Genomic DNA, 20,129 nt, shown 5'->3' with positions numbered 1-20,129 from the left:
AACATAATACAGTTTAATAGTGATAAGTGTTGTGCGTTGCTCCTGACGTTGTAGTTACATTTTGCTTCTTGTATAAAAATGCAGAATTATCATTTTTTATTTAATGCAGTTGTCAGTAATGTGATGTAGCTTGTCAGAGTATACTGTAGCTGTGCTTATATACGGGTCTGTGTGGGTGGAAGGATAACAAATTTCAAGGCTTTGTAAGAGCAAAGGAGGGGAGCTTACTGGTAATTTTGAGTGGGTGGGAGGGAGGCTTATAGGTGGGTGAGAAAGTAACCAGTTTTTATTTTACAGAAGTGGCAAAACAAACAATGTAGAGTCTCGTATGGGTGAGTAGGATGAGTATAATGCTTATTTTTAGACCTGCGATTGTGTTTGCTTATGTATACGAGTGCGCACATAGCCTGTTTCCAGGTTCTTGTGTGTTTCTGGGGAGTGTATATGGGGTGTTTTGCCTATTCACGGTCCTCTCCTGGCGAATGAGAAGTTCTGTTAGTGACTCCAAGATGCTTCAGCTTGCCCATCACTCTTTTTCCCATCTGGTTGAACTCGGACGTGTAGGTTGCCTCCATCTGACGCTCCGTCTGGTGCCTGTGACAAAGCAGTGTAACATTTCCAATGAAAAAACAGTGCAATTAAAACTGATTAAATGGACTAATACAGTAGTGAATAGAAAGACTGGTAAACTAGCCTCCATTTGGCATTAAAACCACTATCAATTTAAGCCCTGCTGGGCAATATTGTTGAATTTAGTACTGTCTAACAATGCAGTATTAAAAATTTCTTCATTAAAAAAAAAACTTAATTAATCTCTACTTTGTAAAAAATATGACAAAATGTCTCTCAAAAATGGAAAAAAATCTTAGAGAAATATGATAAAAACATATTAAAATGCAAATTAAAATGTCATAAAATCATGACTTATTAAACCTGCAGTGTGGAACTTTAACAAATAAATGAACGTCCGTTACATTCAAGCCCTTGCCAGATGAGTTCATGCAATGCTGCCTATCACCACCAGATAAATCTCTGTATTTCACAGTATACCAAAGTTTTTAATCTGGTGTCAGGTTTAGCTCTCTGCTAACTTGAATGGGGATAAAATAATTTGATCATTCAGCTCTTCTAGACTTTCCAAATGTTATCGGACCGAATGGATAAAATTCTGAGAAATGAGTCATTTCGTGGGGGTTGTGTGATGCTTAAAACAATTTATCCAGGGTTTTACAACCACAAATTCTTAAAAAATAAATGAAGAATAAAACATATTACTCTACAATGTGTCAATTTTATCATGAAAAGTTGGTCACTAGTTAGACACATCAGACCCATTTTCAGTCACATAATGAGTAGCTGTTACAATAACTTTCACATTATCATGTGCTACAAGATTTACATCACTACAATGTAAATACACATATTAAGATGATAACAGGATGATGTTTATTATGAATTTATGTGATAAGAATGTGTTAGCTTATAAAAAAAAAGGAGAAAGGATCATCCTCTCTCAGTTATGAGTCTTTGTTAGTTATGCTGAAAGGCTGAAACTTCTTCCAACAACATAATCTTGATTAGTGTTCATAGTTAGAAATCTTTGATGTATCCGTCTGCCTGCTATGACAGCAGTTGAAAAGTAGTATCATCCAGCGTGTTCCAGCTCACAGGAAGCATTTGTTGGAAGGAACCCAGGTACATGATTTGCACATTCATTAACTTCATGTTTAGTTTATCCTGAACACTTCCCCTCTTCAAACGAAAAGTACATGTTTTATTGTCCATTCTAAGAAACCCTATCTGTAATACGTGACTGTCTTGAACATTCATCCTATTTATTGCCTGGGAAGTGCTTCCTTTGTGTAAATAAGCATCCATTGTGCCTAAAAACTGTTATCTCTTGCCTTGCTACTTGATTGTTGATCCCTTAGTAAACTTTGTCTTGACATTGCCGTACAATTCATCATGCAAGTACGCTTACCTGGCTGTCACTCCTGTGTGGAGGTTGCTATTGGAGACCAGTGCTTCCCCAGACAGGAATTCTGCTCTGATCATCTCTGGTGTCAGTTGGACTCCTGAGTCTTCACACCTGCACACAGGCAAACATAATCTAGAAAACCCTTCCAACAAAAGGATCAATATTGTCACTGTTATAAGTGCTTACAGTTTGTCCGTTGGTCCTGCCAGATCATCAGGAGGGCCGGTGAGAGGAGGAGGTGCTGTGAGTGGAAGTATATCGGTGCTGTAGTCGACAGACCTATGGGAAACACACACAGTGCATTTTCCCCTGAAGAGCCAGTCCACACATTACTGAATTGAGATGATGTTAAGGCAACTACTCCATCTTACTTAGATGAAAGGACTGCTAAGCGTTGTTTGAACAGGAATGATAAAAGTATGCCAGAGTAAAAGTTGATACCACTTAGGAGCAAAATAGAATCCAAACACTGATAACCTAAAGGTTTTGCTTTTGCTGGCGACCCTGACTTGACTGTGAGCAGAGACTTTAAAATGTTTGGGTCATGGGAATACATAAAGTACACAGAGAAACAGTCATATTGTGCAAATGAAGGAGTCATGACCTGGACTGGATGACACCAGCTATGTGTAAATCCATTATTCAAATCCTCCAAAAGTAGTAGTAACTATTAGCTAGTTTCAAACTAGTGACTGATTCAATTGGGCTGCTATAAAACAGTAGCCTATAAAGTGCTATAAACAGTTAGCGTGCAGCAATCAATAACCGAATACTGGATTACTGAATCAAAAATATGCATTATAATCAAACTCTTGTGTATGACAGGTTTCAGCTGCAGTCGTATGAGCTATGTGCTGTATGGTCACAGTAATATGGCTCTAAAATACTGGTAAGTAGACTGTATGCAGAGAGTTACTGTTTTAAAGTTTGTTGGTAGCTGAGACACAATTAAGTCTTTTTAATCTTTCACATACCCTGTACATATAAGGTGTAACACACACTTCTCTCTTTCTCCTGCTGTGAAGTTGCTGTCAAGTTAATACTCATCTTCTATTATGATCATCTGACATTAATCATATTGTTTGTGTTCATACAATAACTGGAGACACTGTGAAAGTATGTATGTATATGTGTGTATGTGAGGCAGTGATAGAAAATTAATAAGACTGAGCAAAGAGGCTGGGAGAAAGTCATCACTTGCATAAAAAACATCAACATATCTACAGCTATCCTGCAGATCAGTGCTGATGGGCATACAGAGAATACTTTCTCTTGTTAGGCATCTGATTATGTAACATAATGAGGAAGGTGAGGAGAAAAAAAGAGAGAGAATAAGATCCAAACCCACGCATTCATGAGTACATCATGTTAACAGTGGTGGCCCAAATTACTTAGGCGTTCAGTCAAATAAAGACTTAAAATGGTTTCAGATCTATCTGGGAACATGGCTTCATTAGCTCTGCAAATTTAACTTTGGTACTTAAATCGGCTTTAAACAATAAATTCTGTCATGCAAGACAAATTACAACATACATGAGATAAGTTTCTTGAATAGTGTCTGAAACTGTTTTGCACACCTGAGTGGTATTGGTTGAGACAGGGTGCATAGACAAGCATGCACCACAAATAGAACAGGACAGCCCTATGCTGTGTTCACTAATATACTACATCAAAATATCATAATTTATTCACTGTCCATTTAGGCTAAAGGCTGAATAAATCATTATCTCACAGTGTAAGTGTAGACAGTGTTTGGGTGTCTTTCCCTCCATATGGCCTAAATTCTGCACACAGAAATTATTGAACTTGAGGTATATAGTAGTACTGGAGGAAAGACGGATTTTAGAGAGTATTTTTCTGCCTGATGTAGCCTATGTAGTATAACACTAAAACTAAAATCATAATTTTATTAAAATAAGAGACAAACAAATCTTCCAACAGGGAGAGATGCATGTTTCAAAGGAGTTGTCCTTTGCTTTGGGATTTTTCTTGAAAAAAGAAAAAGGTATCAGTGCATATCTTGTCAATCCAAAACTACTGAAATATGGTAATTTGCATTGCAGTCATGTGTATTTTTGACAGTGTTTCGATGAAATCAGAGGTACTGAAACCTGAGGGAGAAAACTAATCTCAACACTTAGGACTGATTTTAGGAATAAACAACTAAGGGACTATTTTGCAAAAGTGGGACTGATGAGTATAAGAACACAACTACTGTACAGCATTTCTCTATCTTTATCAAACCCTAAAGGGTCATAAATAAAAGCAGCCCATTTCACAAAAACTAAATAGAATCAGTCAATAATTGAAATCCAAAATGACAACTGCTGCAAGTGCAAAATGCAGTTTCAACTCCATGAATTAAGAAGGAGTTCTGCTGGATATGTTACCAGTAGACAATTTGACATCCAGCAACCTGGCAGGTGCAGGAAGTTGTGTGGACAATTGGACGTCATGTTCCTGAAATACTGTGCGTGAGATGATGAATGGAATCCCAAGCTATGAAATATTGATGCTGTGTTTTGGCAATTCGACAGAGGGCTTAAAGAGGATGAATGTCTATATAAAGAGGAAGGAACGAGACAGGCAGACAAAAAAAGCTGTCTGTTTGGACATCTCTTGTGTTTGGCAATACATATAAATGTAATAAAACATTAAAAATATAACCAGTTGTAAAGCTACTAATATCAGCCTATGTCTTACCTAACCTTTCTAACGTACTATAACCTACCTCTGATAAATCTCATTATATCTACAGATGAACATCAAGAACAAGTTAAAAAATTGATTGATGGGATGTGTTTGCAGGAAATAAAGACAACTGCTACACATGACATTGCTACTCCCACTTGTCATTTGTTTATTGTATTTATCTCAAAAGCGTCAGTAATGAATTGATTGGGGGTCTTGCAACCAGAGGGTCATAAGTTCAAATTCTTCCACAGGCTGGAAAGATATGGTCAGAGGAAGTGAACAACAGCTACTTTCCACTCTGTAAACAAGTACTGTAAATATTAGCAGTACTAGTGCTTTTGGACCCCTCAATGCTCCAGTTGGAGCTTGTCAGTGGTTTCACATGGAAATCTCTGGGTGAATTTGACTCTCTCCTTCAACTTCTGGGTGGCTACTGCCAGTAAAAATGCTTTCCTTTTGCCTTGTTAAGTGAGTAAGAGAAAAAATGTACACAGTGATGTGCAGCAGGTAGTGGTAATAAACTCTAACTGCTGATCATCATTCATTTATGTCAGCTAACATCAACAGAGATTCTAAAATCTGTTCTACAAATAACAAAGGCAGGTAGATAAAAGGCTTTTCACCGTGCGGCTCACATTATGAAGTATCCCTCTTAATTGAATCGAGCAAATGGGTCGTACCCATTTCAGTTCTGACCCACCTGCGCAGGGCAAAGTCGCTGGTGAGAGCTGGCTGGTTGGACAGACAGTTCAAGGTGATAGAATCGAAATTCGTCCATGTCATGACTCCTTTGATCACTCCCTGCATCAAACAAATTTGATGAATGATATATTAGCAGCTGGTGGTCAAGTCCAGCAACAAAAACCTGTTTTTTTGTTTAAACAAAAACAACATATAGTGTATATGAAAAAAATCTGGTTCAAATGCTTTTAAGATAAGACTAGAAGCATCCAAAGACACTTACGAACTTGAAAGTCTCTGAAACAAACTTACCTTGCGGTCCAGAAACTTCTTCTGAGTGTGTTGGGTTTGTGTTTTGACACCACACGTGTTGATCTCAGGGTTTGTATATCTGCATACAGAAAGCACTTTCTTTATTAATATCTGGGTTTGGTCAGAGAATAATCAATACATTCAACACTCAGGTGTACAGCTGGGCACTATCGAGTAAATTCCTTTTCTTACATTTTTTACTAAAACAAAGTAAGATTTTTGTTACCATAAACATTTATTTACTGATGATTTTTTAGACAACCCCCACAGCACTGGTCTCATATTCAGATAGATTGCTTTATAAATGCAAATACCATGGAGAACTGGTTTGATGCTTAATAGAAATGGATAATGCAAGTGTAGATGAGTCTTTCTACCTGGGCAGAGGGCAGAGGTGGAACTCCAAATCACTCTCTAGGTATTTAGGAGTCGGTTTGTAAGTCTGGAGGCCTGGAGCTGGGTTCTAAAGCACAACATGATGACAGAAATATGGAAACAACACTAGTTTAAATATACAGTCATACTGATATCTGTCACGTCATGTAAGGAAAAACTACATTCTCTGTCGGTTTTGCAGTCACTTTAGATAAATGAAAATGAATAAAAAGCCTTACAAAGATTCTGAGTGGGTTTGCCAGAAAAGGTCTGAGCAGAGCTTCAGGGGCACTGAAGGTGAGATTGTCTCGAGCCTCCTTTGCTTCCACATCCTCCTCTTCATTTTCATGCTGCTTTTCCTCCCCTGCTCTGGGAGACTGTGGTACCAGCTCACTCTGAAAAGTGTCAGCGCAGTGAGGTTTTATTTAAACAAATGAAAGAACAAATGAGTAGATATCTCTGAATGACTGAGTCAAACAATATCTGGATGACATATTATGAACGAATGAGTAAATATTGACTAAATCTGGATGTTTTGGTCTGGGTGCTGTATAATTACCGGAGCTCCAGTACGAAGTGGTTTGGCTAAAGTAGTGGGTATATAAGAGTTAAATGCCTCCCAGGCTGACACAGGCCGGTAGCCCATAAGCTTGTAGTGCTGAGGAACCTAGAGTGGCAAAACAATATGAACAGACAATATGGTTATAATGAAAACACAACATTGACACAGATAAGAGAAATGATTTGTAGGATGACTTATAGAAACCAACAGAGCAGAGCTACACATTGCAGGCAAATTATAATTTCAATCTCTTGTCATATCCATTTTTATAAAGTGTAATCAATCACACATAGAATACATCAAATATATTTTATATTGTCATATTTTCCATTAATTATGCCTGCTAGGTACGTCTGTTGATTTATACGTATGGTGTTCAGATGACCTGGTGCAGTAAATACCTACCTGAAGCCTGAAGAAAGGAATATGTGCTGTCACAGTCACATCAACAGGATCCACAGGCACTGTGACCAAATTACTGGGAGCCTAGAAATATCAAGGAGACAAATGACATTATTTGTCCAATTGAGCACTGAGGCCTTTTCTCTGCAGGGCATCAGGAAAATGAAAGATTTAATCAAAGTGCGGGAAACTGAGCTTCCTCTTTGATTCCACGGTTAGATCAAAGATGTCTTTTAAGGGGAATAATGAATGAAAATTGTTTCATGTGAAGATAAATAACCAGCGCTCACTTTTCGGTAGTGTCTCATCCTCTGTGTGTCAGCTCTCATTAGCGTAGTTTAGGATTTTAATTCAATAGGCTAGATGAAGTGATTTGCAAAGAAGTTGTTTTGCTAGTAGACATTAATGGGTAGGTATACTTCAAACATAACTAGCAACTTCTAATCTGCAGTAAGACTGTCTGATATTTACAGTTTGTGCGGTTATGTAATGTACCCACCAGCTGGTCAGCTTCATCAGAGAAAATGGGGAAAGAAAATGGAAAAACTCTCTCTGAGGAGATCTTCAGATCACATGTCTTCTCTTCTTCAACTGAGAAAAACATTTTTAAAAAAAGGCAGCACAAAAAAATAAGGAAAAAAAGTTAATTTCTACATATTACCTTTCAGGGTCAGTGATAAATGTGGCAATATTCAGAGTATGACTAAATGCACACAACACCACAAATAGCCCTGCTCCTGAGGCCTGCGTGTACTGTATGTTTCAAGAACGTCATAATAACCGGAGGGGATCTGATTTCAATTTTACCTCTAGGAATAAATTCAATTAAGTATGCTTTATTGACATGGCATAATGAAATTATTTCTGAATCAAGAGATCACGGGATAAGCAAAACCTTTCTGTGCCGAGGGCAGGTTCATCATACTGTCAGACAGTTTCTTCAGCGAGGCCAGTCTCCGGTTCATTAGACATCGGATCACAACCTGTGAGAGAAGAGCACAGCGTCTTACTGTTTTACATGACTCCCAATCTGTAGAGGTTTAGAGAGTTTCTGATGGCCCGTGTTCCCAAAGACAAATCCAGTCGGGATTGGCTGATAAAAATACATCAAGCAAGTGAAGATTTTCAACGTATACTATATAAAACATATTCAAATTATTTTCTAGTTTTACATTTACAAAAAAAAACATTTATCAGCCATCAAGTCTAAAATTCGACAGCTGCGCTAGTAGCTCTGTTACTGAGATAAATGCTAACGTAAGCATGACATGCTCTCAACGACAATGCTAGCATGCTGACGTTCAGTGTTTACCATGTTCACCGTTTTAATTTAGTGTGTTAGCATGCTAACATTTGGTAAGTAGCCTTAACAAAGTACAGCTCAAGCTGATGGAAAAAAATTAGTTTTGCAGGAATTTTTTCATAGACCAAAGTTTTGGACTGACAATGGTGCTAGATAAAAGGGTAAGGGATGACAAAACTTACAAATTTTCCTGAAGTGGGCATGACAGTGCATCAAATAATTGCCGAGATATTTCACAAAAAAACAAAAATTTCAGCCTCACAGCAGTGCTTCAGGGATTATTTTGTTTTATTTGAATAACCTTTAGAGGCTTGAGGAGATAAAATACAGTAATTCACAGTAAATAAAACAAAAATGTGAGGAAAGCTTGACAAAAAAAATAAAATTGTGGGTCAGAAATATATATTCTATTTTTCCTAACCTGAGCTACCATCTCGCGACCTCTCAGATTAATCTAGCGACATCTTGTAGGGATTTTGAACCCTAGGTTGGGAACCACTGCTCAAATCTATTAGGTCAACCAAGTGTTCAGTAATAGGAAAAGAAATGTATGCTCTTCCTGTGGCTCTAAGAGGCCATGTGAGATTACTCTGCTTTTACTGGAATGCGCTCTACCCAGGAAAGTCGACCCTACTGTAATGAATATTATACATTTAGTGTGTGGAATTTACACATGGCTGAACTAAAGGGAGGGGACCCGCAGGAACACTAGCCCTCTCCCGAGGGAAGAGGAAGGTGTGTGTATGTGTGATGTGCATCAAAGCAAATGCTCATGTATGTGTGCATTTGCACATATAACCCCAGTGACTTCACTGTATTTGTACATGGATGTTTGTACCTTTCGTGCCGCCTGCTGGAACAGTCTGAGGGCTCTTTGTTTCAGTTCCCAATGAAAACTGGAGTAAAACTGGAAGGACGGGGCTCCCTCTGGGGCCTTGAGGAGGTTAAAAAGACATTTATTGCTGACTTCCATATGCTCATTTGGCATCGTTACACTGAGTTCATATAAGCAGAAGCATAAAGTGAAATTTCATGAGATCTCAGCTTGGAGTACCTAAATGACAAAAGATAGCAGAATAGTAAAAGTGAATGTTAGATTGAATTTAACTGCAGGATAGGCTGTAAAAAACAGATTAATTTGACCGAAGAAGCCCCTCTTCTGCAGAAGCGAGCAGAAGAAAATGTAAAATCCACATGTTCTATGTTGGTACAAAATAATAAAATCTTTTACCAAGACAAGATATGGTCCTACTAAGAATTAATTTGAGTTTCATATTGAAATGTTTTATATAGTGCCTTCAAAATTTCCCACAATGGAACTAAAAAAGTAGTAATAGTGTCCGTATCATGTATAATATTTTCTGCTAATAATATCACAATATAATTTTACTACTCACTATTGAGTGTCTATTTTATAAGGAGTCATGAATGAGTGAACGAGGGAAACAGTCCAAAACTAACAGTGTATTAATCCACCTTGTTCTTTCATACTTCTCTACCATGTCTGTGGTTCTAAGTCCAAAGTCCATTAATTCCCACTGAAGATGTAAATCATTAAAACTGCTCATAAATATATTGTTTCATTTTTGAAAAAAGGCTCAGTAATTTCCTATAACAGCAGGGCACTGTAGTTTTTAGCAAATGTTACTCAAACAGGAGTAATGTGTGAATTTGTTGGGGACTATTTTTAGCTGTGGATTAATACATATTTGGTGCAACAATGAGTATTTACAGCAGAAGGACGGCGCATTTGGAATTGTCTCAAAATAAACTACAGTGCCCATGTTCATGGTAATGAAGGAACATGTCACCCAGTGCAACAGTGTGGCTCACTGATGTGTTTTTAATAAATATTGGAGCTCTACAGCACAGAGGAAACAGACAATACAATAAAATTGATTGTTGGTTTTGCCTCTTTGCGGGATTTATTGACAGTAAAAAACTTAGAATATCACCAGACTTATCCTTTAACTTATAAGCCTAAACACGATGATGCAACCAATGCTGTCTGATGCTTTACATGTGATGGAGGGCTGATGAAACGCACAAGCAAATTCCTGGAACTGCAGGCAAGTAAATGTGTCACGCATGATGCCAAAATTAAGCTAATGATGAAAGGATGGCTCAGACTAGTGCAGCAATGTTGCATTCAAGTGGGGAGTTACTTTTGTCATGTTATCAGCAAAGCAAACTAAATGAAATGTGGAAATTCTGAGTCTATTTAGGAAATAAGTAAACATAAAAGAGTAGAGGTTTACCTGTCCTGCTTCACAAAGCACCCGCCTGGAGGAAAGTTTGGGTGGTCCACTGGCAAAGTCTTCCTCCTGCTTTACATCCCCCCTTTTTACCTACAACAGAATCAGTTCACAGTCTTTTTCCCCAAGGCAAAGAGATGAGACAATTGCTAAAAAGATAAGTGGCATCTACACTGTAGAAAAATGTAAAATCCTGATACCTTGACAGCAACTGCCACACATTACTGTTTTTAGTTTGACAAGAAGTAACTTACTATCAAAGCATTTTACAGTACAGTGTGTCACCTTGTCAAGAAACCTGCTAAAAGAAGCTGCAGTACAAAGGGAGACTGGTATATGGCATAAAAGTGAATGTATATGCTGTTCTTTCTATTTTTGCTCGGTACTTCAGAGTTCTAGCAATGACAGATGGTGGAAGGCTGATGGAAAAAAAATATTCCCACATGTTTATCCTCTTTTTTTAACTTGAAATCTTTTTGGCTGAAGAGGAATAGAAATGGTCTTGGCGGGGTATGTCTTAATTCTGTGAAACAATAGCTATTACTAGCTATCAATCCTTCGGCGCATTCAATTCCTTACCGCAGACTCACAAATTCTAGACTAATAAACATATTATGAGTTCAACAAAAAAGGCCAACATGTATCTTGGTTACCCAATATAGTCTGAGCGATGAAAAGATTGTGTTGCAAAGCAGTAAATCATTTCACTCTGACGCAAACAGAAGAGGAGGGTTTATCTGTCTGGTTATTTAATTTCTGGCCTGCAGTCAAGATTCAAAAGAGGACCTATAGAGGAAGATGATAGCTCTTCCTATAATAAAAACAACAGAGTTTCCATAAAATATCAAAGTATGGTGAAAGATATGAGGCTGTAAACATGCATGTGTGTGCGCGCGTTATAAACAGTGCAGGTGAAGATGAGAAGAGGGAGGAAGTACTGTTAAGTGTCTGTGAGAGTTCTGTCGACTATTCAAATAACTTCTCAAAGGAAACTCATACACGTACACAGACTCATAATTCAAAACTGATTTTACTTTGGCTGAGTCTGAGTTATTGAGTTTCCTCAATAAAATCAATCACAGAGGCAGAATGTTTTGTTTTTTTAAAGGATAAAAATTGCCGTGTGATTCAATACTGTTACAACAGAATCGGGTTATGACATCAGCATGCATATGGTGCCTTCAGAGAAAAACATCCCGCACAAGTTATTAGTTATCAACACATCCAGTACATGTCATGTTGAATTAAATGGAAAGAACAACTCAAAGGCCATAAAAATACTCAACTGTGGTTCTTGAAGGTCAGTGTCCTGCAGGGTTTTGCTCCTTTCTACTGTATTTGTTAATGAAAACAGACCCTCAGTAACCACATGTTCAAACTGAGGGAAAATCTTACCATGTATTCATGTAGTGCAATCTCTCTTTCCTCCAGTACCTGTCTCCTGGTGTGCTCCGACATGGGGTCCTTACCCAGATGAACTTGCCTGTTTGCAAGTTAAAAAAAAAACTTAATAGGGACAAAAAATGTTGACAATCAACATAACAGAGTTGTAGTTACACTTACCATCTGAGGTGGTTGGCTTGCTCTTCCTTTACATTTTGTTGAACCTTTTTTATGAAGAGGGCTTCCTTCATCTGCCTGTTTTGAAGACCTACCATACTGCCACCGGACATGACTAAAGTGAAGAGACACCAGCAAGATTAAAATACATTAGGCTGACTTTGTCATATGTATTCTATGAAATGCAATGCAAGCAACTTGAAAAAGATACAGTGCAAAAAGAGAATATGACAGGACGCAAAGTTAATTTGTACAGCCATAAGTTTGATGAAGTGACACGCATGTTACTAGAACTGCATCCACCTTCTCTCAGGTCTTTAGAGCTGAGTTTATTGGAGTCTTTGATCAGCATCTTTGCCACCCCTGCAGGGGTACAAACATCCACCGGAGGCTTCTGTGCAGGCTTAATCCCAGTCTGATCTCTCACTGTCTACAGAGCAGGAAAAAGAAAACATTTAAGTGTAGCTGTGATGTCTAGAGTGGATTTTTACTTTTTACTTAAACAACAAAATTTCAGTTGTTTCCGAAACTGGTATCAAAAAAGACAAATGTGGAACCAAAACTAAAAATGTCAGGGACTGCTGAAAGACAATGAGTCTCTCCACTCCCCCTTTATCTAAGGTGAAAAGTGAAAATTAATTAATTAAGATAGCAGACTAATAAGTACATCTTACATTGTACTTAAATAAAGACCTTAACATTTTTCATGAAAGAGAGAGTTTCTCATACCTATTTTCTGCATAAGAATGAATTCATTAACCTTTTCATGGAGCACCAGCCAACTACTGCTGCATTTCAAATTAGGATAAGATAGTGATGTGATTGATGAGTTAACTGACACAATCAGCCCTCTAATTTGACCATTTTTATACAAGTAAATGAGAAAAAACCTCAGCCAGTAATACATGCACTACCTTTGATTTGTCTGCCTCCTTGGTCGACCTGTATTTGTTTCTAATCCGAGGAGGCGTTTGGTTGGCAGGTGAAGATCCTTTGTACTCTGCAGACAACGCGTCTCCCCGACCCGGCTTTCCTTCCAGCTGACTATCATCCAAAAAGATTAATAAATAAATAAGGATGTACTCATATTGGAGTAAGACTCACCGTCATTTTAATTATGACAGAGCCGTGCACATTAGTAAGGGCTGAAGTAGATTCATCACTAATTTGACTGCAACTGACATTTTTTTGCAATTAATTTGAGTTTGCAGAGTCAATACCAGAAAAGTGTAAATGAACAAAAACAGTGGATAGATGAAAATGAAACAGTTAGGGAAGGGGGTGGCGGGCTCAATAATAGCTTCAGTTTTGTTTATGAGGTCCAGGTTCACCTCTGGAATCATTCCAGGATCAGTTCGTAACAGATTAAGAATGGCTCTTAATTGAGTGTTTATATAATGATAAATGGGCAGCTGGAGACTTGAAGGGCATGGGGGTGGCAGGGAGGCTGAACAACGAGGTCAGAAGACAGATAATGAATTTTCATTATATTTACATTTTTTTCTAGCTGCCAAATATTTTCAGAATCAGTGTCCCCCTCATGTATGTAAACGGGCATGGACGAAACATTAAAAACACATTTCAATCACTAATGATGTCCAAAAAACAACCACAGAGTTGACTCAACACCTCTCTGACACAGTATCAACAAAAGCTGAACATTATAAGCGTCACAAGGATTAATTTATGGATTTATAGCAGGGCTGTTGTGTTGAGTTGCATTAGATTGCACTACATTGACGGAGAATGCAACACAGAAGCATAAATCATTCAAGTAATAAAATTAATATGTTTACTTTAAACATGGCCTCTACTGTATCTATGTTACATAAGCCGAGCAGGGGACAGTTAGCAGCAACCTAGTGTCAGGCATTGGTTCAAGCTGGAATAAACATTGACCCTCACAGATGTGTATATTTCTTTCACGCACACATACCTCATCTTTTATTTGTTCCACTGCAGGGAACAACAAACAGAGGGAGAATGTTTTATATGCTAAACATTCATTGGGAAGCATATCCATCTTGATATCACTGCACCAGCTACCAAGCTATTTTCATGAATTATTAACTTTCGGCCGAGATAACACCAAGACAGCGCAGTGGATAGAGCTACTGCTGTGTGATGGATAGCGCTCTCATGGGAACAGAATTAAATATTAGGTTTTATACTGGCTAGAAAACAACCAGGAGCACACAAGGCCATTTTGTCTGAATCCAGTAGGTGTGTGTTTTTACCCCCAAATGAACCATCTAGTTATAGTTTGCACATAAAACCTGCAAGTTACCATTACTGAACAGCAAGAAGAAGAAGGAAAAGGTTCTTTTTGATCACTTTATCCCATCATTTATGATTTTTGTTGCTTACAAAAAGGAAGACTAGCTGGTTGTTCGCTCACCCACAATAGACACTACAGGGAAAAACTAAGAGAGTTAAAGATCTGTCAATAAAATATGTGTTTTATATAAGCAATTTGTTGTATATCTTTGTGATGGAGTGTTGTATTCTTCAAACAGTCTCTGCTATCGCTGAGTGGTACTTCTACTAGAATGTTAGTATAACCCAGAGAAGTTGGAACTTGTAGCATCAGCTGTGGGTTATAGAGAGAGTACAACAGAGTATGAGATAGAACAGTAGGATAAGATAGCACAGTAAGATGTGTTACAGTGGAGTACAAATACAACACCAAACAAATATTTTCTGGTGACTCCTGGTCAACTGACATTAGTGGAAATACTGGTGTGTTGGTATCTAATGTCTGTACCAGGGTGAATACAGAAAGAAGCCCTTTATAAAATCTTACATAAGCATAACATTTTTTGTGAACAGTGGATTTCCCTACAAAACAATCAACAGCTCTTTATACCTGAGGGCTATGTGAGGGGCGGAGCTCCCAGTGATGGTACAGAGATAGGGTTTGGTGTTGAACTGTGAGATGACCAGCTGGATGGTGACCTGAGAAGTTTCATACTGGAAAGGACTGAAGGTCACAATGATCTTCAGCTCACCATTGGCTGGTATTACACCTGGAGGAGCAAAGATAAAACAACAGAGATGAATGAATGTGTGTGTGTGTGTGTGTGTGTGTGTATGTACTTGGCTTGTGTCAGTCAACCCAACCAGGGGTACTTGCACCCCAGGGGGTACTGATGCAGCTGCTAGGGGATATGATGAAAGATTGTCGACCAGCTCAGCTAATCTGAAAAAAATATTTTAAAAATACATCCACATATTTGTGTTAAGCATGAAAATAGTGGTGCTGATACAAACGTTTATTAATGCACACATTTATCGTCACAATAACCAGTAAGCTACCAGCTATGACAGTCTGACTGCATACCTCCCACCAACCTGAGTCAGTTGTAATTCTCATTGCATGTGTGTGAAACCTAGTTGGCAAATGAGCAGAACTTGAATAGGTAGCAAAAAGTAATGGATAACTGGTTGAAATAGTTAGTTTAAAGTAGTGGATAAACAGTTAAAATAGTTAGCTTTAAGAAATGGATAAATGGTTAAAATAGTTAGCTTAAAGAAATGGATAAATGGTTAAAATAGTTAGCTTAAAGTCACTTACAAACAACTGAAATAGCTAGCTAAAAGTAATGGATAAAGCTTTGAAAGAATTAGCTAAGAGTAATTTATAAACAGTTAAAATAGTTAGCTTAAAGTATTTTACTGTATAACCAGTTAACACAGTTGAAGAAATGGATAAATAGTTGAAATTGTTAGCTTAAAGTGGTAGTAGTTGTACAAGTGCAAAGTTAATCAAATGGACCTCATTTGTTTGAGAAATTTTGTAGCAATATCTGCTTTTATAGTATACTACTATACTATACTATTTAAGTGATAAAGTTAAATAGTATCCACTTGATTCACTTCTGTCTATGAAGGGGTATTTGTGCTCATCAGATAGGGCTGTGGGCATACGTCAGAGAAGAAAGGTTGGGAACAACCGGTGTAGGTTATCCAGCCAACTGTGATATGAAATCATTGATTACTGGGTAATGACTTCAAATACAAATGAATGATCTGTGGTTACAAACGGGTGACGAATGACCTTTAAAATGATTGATGAGAGAGTGTGATTGTAGGGATGGTTCTTATTCTCTTGATCCCCAAGAGTGATAATTACTGTACCGAAAAATAATATAATGTTGAATTACTATTGTTAACTGCTGTGTGACTGAATGATTTTATATTGTGACCTGCTAATGTTTTAAAGTGGCCTTGGTTTATTGTATATATAGAAAGGAAAATGGACAACAAATGAAAAGCATTTCCAAAATGAGAAACTCAATTATGTCTCTTCTTTTCATTCCTTGTACCAAGTTAAAATTGCAGCTGTAATTCAGATCCCAAGTGCCGGTTCCGCCATGTGTTCTGATGCTTCCCAGACCATGAATACTGCGTAATGTCAGTGTTTGGAAACTGGAGGCCTCCTTCAAGTTCTGCGATGACTTATCTAATACACAACACATACCAGTCCAAGGTTTTGAGAAAACACAGCTCACTGCTCTCCAGATGGGTTATGTTCTTAATCTGGTAGGCTAAATGAAAAACACTTGAAGGAAATGCAACTTTATTTATCCATTTGACCTTTTCTTTTTGTATCTAAGAGTAACAACATGTAGAATACCATAATGTTATCTATAAAATACATGAAAAATCTGCTACAATATGTACTGTAGAAATCACATGCAATGCAATAAAAAGGTACTTTTGATGGTAAATAAATTGATTTCACTAGTTCCTACCTGCTAGAGGATGGATGGAGAAAGCCTCATGGGGCTGAATGACGTACACCTGAAACTCAAAATCAATGGGGCAGCTGCATCTCAGAGGAATAGCGTGGCTCAGGCTAGAGACAGGAGGAAACAAAGAGATGAAAGTTGTTTTTTTTTTTTATGATTTGACACCAGCAGGTGAATGGATTGGAAGCATGGTTGATTGTATGGAAGAATACAAAGAGACAGGCAAACCCTCAGGCAGGTTGGAGGTCAAAAAAAAGTCCACCATAGATGCTGCACAACAATACACACACACCTTTGTCCAAGTGGTACGGCTGGTAGGTAGATATGAGGAGGGATGTGCAGGTCATCGATGACAGGGTAAGCATGAACTGGAATAAACAGGTTCTCTTCCCCCTTAGGAAGAATGTAAGTAGGTTGAATGAACAAGACAGAGTGAAAACATGAGAGAGAAGATAAGAGAGTTTTCCAAGTAAACATGGAGACAAAAATGTACAATATGATCAGCTGCTATAACAAGTTGATGACTAACACTCTATTTGCTTGCGTGGAATAATAATATTAATCTCGAAATGAGCACCAGTGAAGACATCTAAGAGTAAATGTATGACACAGGAAATACCAACCATCTCCCAAATACCAATGTTTGGTTTCAACACAATCTTATATAAAAGCTTTCATTAGTATTTCTTGAGAGTTCTTCCTTGTATGCTCAGATAAACTAGGTTACATGAGCTTGCTTTGGAGGGCATTTGTGTCTTTTCTGTGATTGTTGTTTGTGATTTAACAGCTTCCACGAAATGAGATTTAAGCGTAAAACAAACAGCATTAACGCACTGAGGTAGACTGTAGGATCCTAACCTTGCAGTGAACCCGAACGCAGTCATAGAAGTAACGCCACTCATCAGGACGGAACTGGACCTTCAGTGTATAGGCGAGGCCGGGGATGAGTCGATACTTCAGAGGAATCAGATGGAACGAGGTTGAATCATCAGAAACAACTGATTGCACTACGGGCAAGAGGAGTCTTGAATCTTATATTCAGGTCACGATTTATAATGGAAAAAAGTACCTTTTTGGTGTAAGTTGTTTGGAAGTGCTTAGTTTGGGTGGGGATGATATGAATATTCATCACCTCGGATGAGATGTTGATTAGTTTCTGAGGGAGAGGAAGAGGAGAGAAAAGAATAATTCATTTCCATCCAATCATGTGCACTTGAGAAAACAATTTCCATATTCTGGATGCTTACATCCAGTTTCATCAAGCATATAGGGGGTAAAATCATTGCCCATTCAATTATATCCAATTTATCCTTGATGGAAATCAAATGAGAGGAATTTAAGATGGGATTGGATTTTTACTGTTATTTTATAACTGTGCTGCAATATTTTGTAAAAATCAAAATGATCTGCTTTCGGTGGGTGCATAAAGTTTAGTGAGATCTGTCATGGTGCGAGGCAGACTATTTGTCCTGTGTTTGTATATAAGAAATTGAAATAACTTATAGTAAAAACACCATGAATATTCAAAGCTCACCAGGCTCTTTAGGTAATCCTTCCCCAGGTCAAACCCACTGAAGTGAAGCTCTGAGGGCTCTGCTTGTATCAGGCTGTTGCTTTTCACTTTGGTATAGATTTCTATACCAACAAAAAAAAGAAAATAATTACTGAAACATAATTAGCTTTTTGCATCACAGAAAACTGTTTGAATGAAGGCTTACTCGAGTCTGCAAAGAGGCTCAGCATACTTGTAGAAAATCAAATATACCTCAGTTTTAGGGATTGTAAGGTGTACAAGACAATGCAAATGATATAACTAGTCCAAGCAACTATGTAAACCAATGGAGATGATGTACCTTCTGCTTTTATCACACATAGTAGATTGTTAGTCATTAGGATGGAAAAAAACAAAAGATGTGGGTGCCCAATGACTGCAAATGATAACTTTATGATCTATCCCAGAGGCAATGGAGAAATGTTCATTTCTCTTGCTTTCCTCCAAAGGGAGGTCAGGGTCAGCTGTTCTGTACATCAGCAGCATCCCTTTAGCAACTTAGACTTCAGTGTGGTGATAAAGGTCACAGTTAACACGGGGCATTTAACCTATGGTGTCTGGATGAAGGATTGTATTTCTATGATTAGCTGTCATTTACCTGCAAGTCTCTGTGTGTGTGTGTGTGTGTGTTTGTGTGTGTGTGTCTGCATACAATAGCATACTATGTCAATCATAGTCTGTAGTTAGTCTTGTATCAATTTGCTACAGTAATTAAGCTAATTGTTAATATTAATACTCAGTGTTGGCAGTGAAAGAAAATATTATTTATGCACCACATCAGAGGGTTTCAAAGGTCATGGTTAATAAGTACTTGATTCCAGTAGATGATTGGGGATGTTGGCTCGGCTACTGCTCTCCTCCACCAGCTGGCTCAGTGGCAGAGGAGTCCCTCTCCTGAGAGGCTCCGGGAATATCTGCGGGCCAGACAGGGCCACCTCCATCCTGGCAAAAGGTCAGCTCTCACTCTTCATGAGAGAAATGACAGAAGGCTGGAGGACAGTCAAGGAGACAGCAGCCTGTTGGGAAATACTATGTTAGTAAACCTGTGACTTTTTTAATCAGAGAATCAAAGAAAGTTGCGGAAGTATAGCAGCTTATTTTGAGCCTTAAAGTGAGTGAATTAAATGTGAGTATTTGTTCATCTTAACTGTCATAGTGTTGATGAAGATGCAGAAAGTACAGAGCACTAGAGACATCACATCCCCCCTAAATCTGCCATATTTGTGCTGCCCTGATTCAACTAATAAATCCAAAAAAATCATTAGGCTACATATCCTAGATAAGTTAACTTCACAGATAGTTTAAAGTTGAAACAATTTAAGAAGATATAGCTAGAAAGATACAGAATCATACCAGAATCTGATTATAGTAATTTTTATAATATTGACAGTTAGAGACGTGACAAACCTGTGAGCAAGAAGGCTACCAAAAGCTACTAGCATTAACTTAGAGACTACACAGCAAGAGTTTTACCAGCTTCTCGTGAAATACCTTCAGGACTTACTTATGTTTTACATGCACGCTCGCATTTGGTCGTTTAGATAAAATGCTCATATTCCTTCTATTTTCGTAACAAACGCCTTTCGTTTGGACGTCTCTAGTTGTTGTTAGAGGACCCTGCCATCAAACACTGTCGTTGCCATAGTGACATTTGGACTCTCAAGAGGGCGGGACAGACGTCCTGAGGGCGAATACGATTTGTCG

General features: G+C 38.0%; 1 protein-coding gene across 1 annotated transcript; it reads right to left on the bottom strand.

The window, feature by feature from the left end:
• On the bottom strand, window positions 1-20,086 carry cfap221 (cilia and flagella associated protein 221). Its single transcript, XM_044345414.1, has 25 exons — window positions 19,930-20,086; window positions 19,237-19,441; window positions 18,408-18,508; window positions 17,943-18,029; window positions 17,732-17,827; window positions 17,166-17,266; window positions 16,877-16,980; window positions 14,989-15,148; window positions 13,037-13,166; window positions 12,426-12,552; window positions 12,126-12,237; window positions 11,958-12,045; window positions 10,566-10,655; window positions 9,146-9,241; window positions 7,900-7,987; window positions 7,504-7,595; window positions 7,008-7,088; window positions 6,600-6,707; window positions 6,280-6,435; window positions 6,043-6,128; window positions 5,666-5,744; window positions 5,373-5,473; window positions 2,165-2,257; window positions 1,982-2,089; window positions 1-594 (listed from the first exon to the last, which is right to left on the bottom strand). The coding sequence occupies exons 2-25, from the start codon at window positions 19,364-19,366 to the stop codon at window positions 459-461; spliced, it is 2,550 nt and encodes an 849-aa protein (XP_044201349.1). The 5' UTR covers window positions 19,367-19,441; window positions 19,930-20,086; the 3' UTR covers window positions 1-458.
• Between the last annotated feature and the right edge of the window lie 43 nt (window positions 20,087-20,129).

The sequence above is a fragment of the Thunnus albacares genome, chromosome 24 (assembly GCF_914725855.1).
Source record: "Thunnus albacares chromosome 24, fThuAlb1.1, whole genome shotgun sequence".
Classification (NCBI taxonomy): Eukaryota; Metazoa; Chordata; class Actinopteri; order Scombriformes; family Scombridae; genus Thunnus; species Thunnus albacares.
Note: the sequence above shows the minus strand (reverse complement) of the source record. Positions and strands in the feature narration are given on the sequence as shown.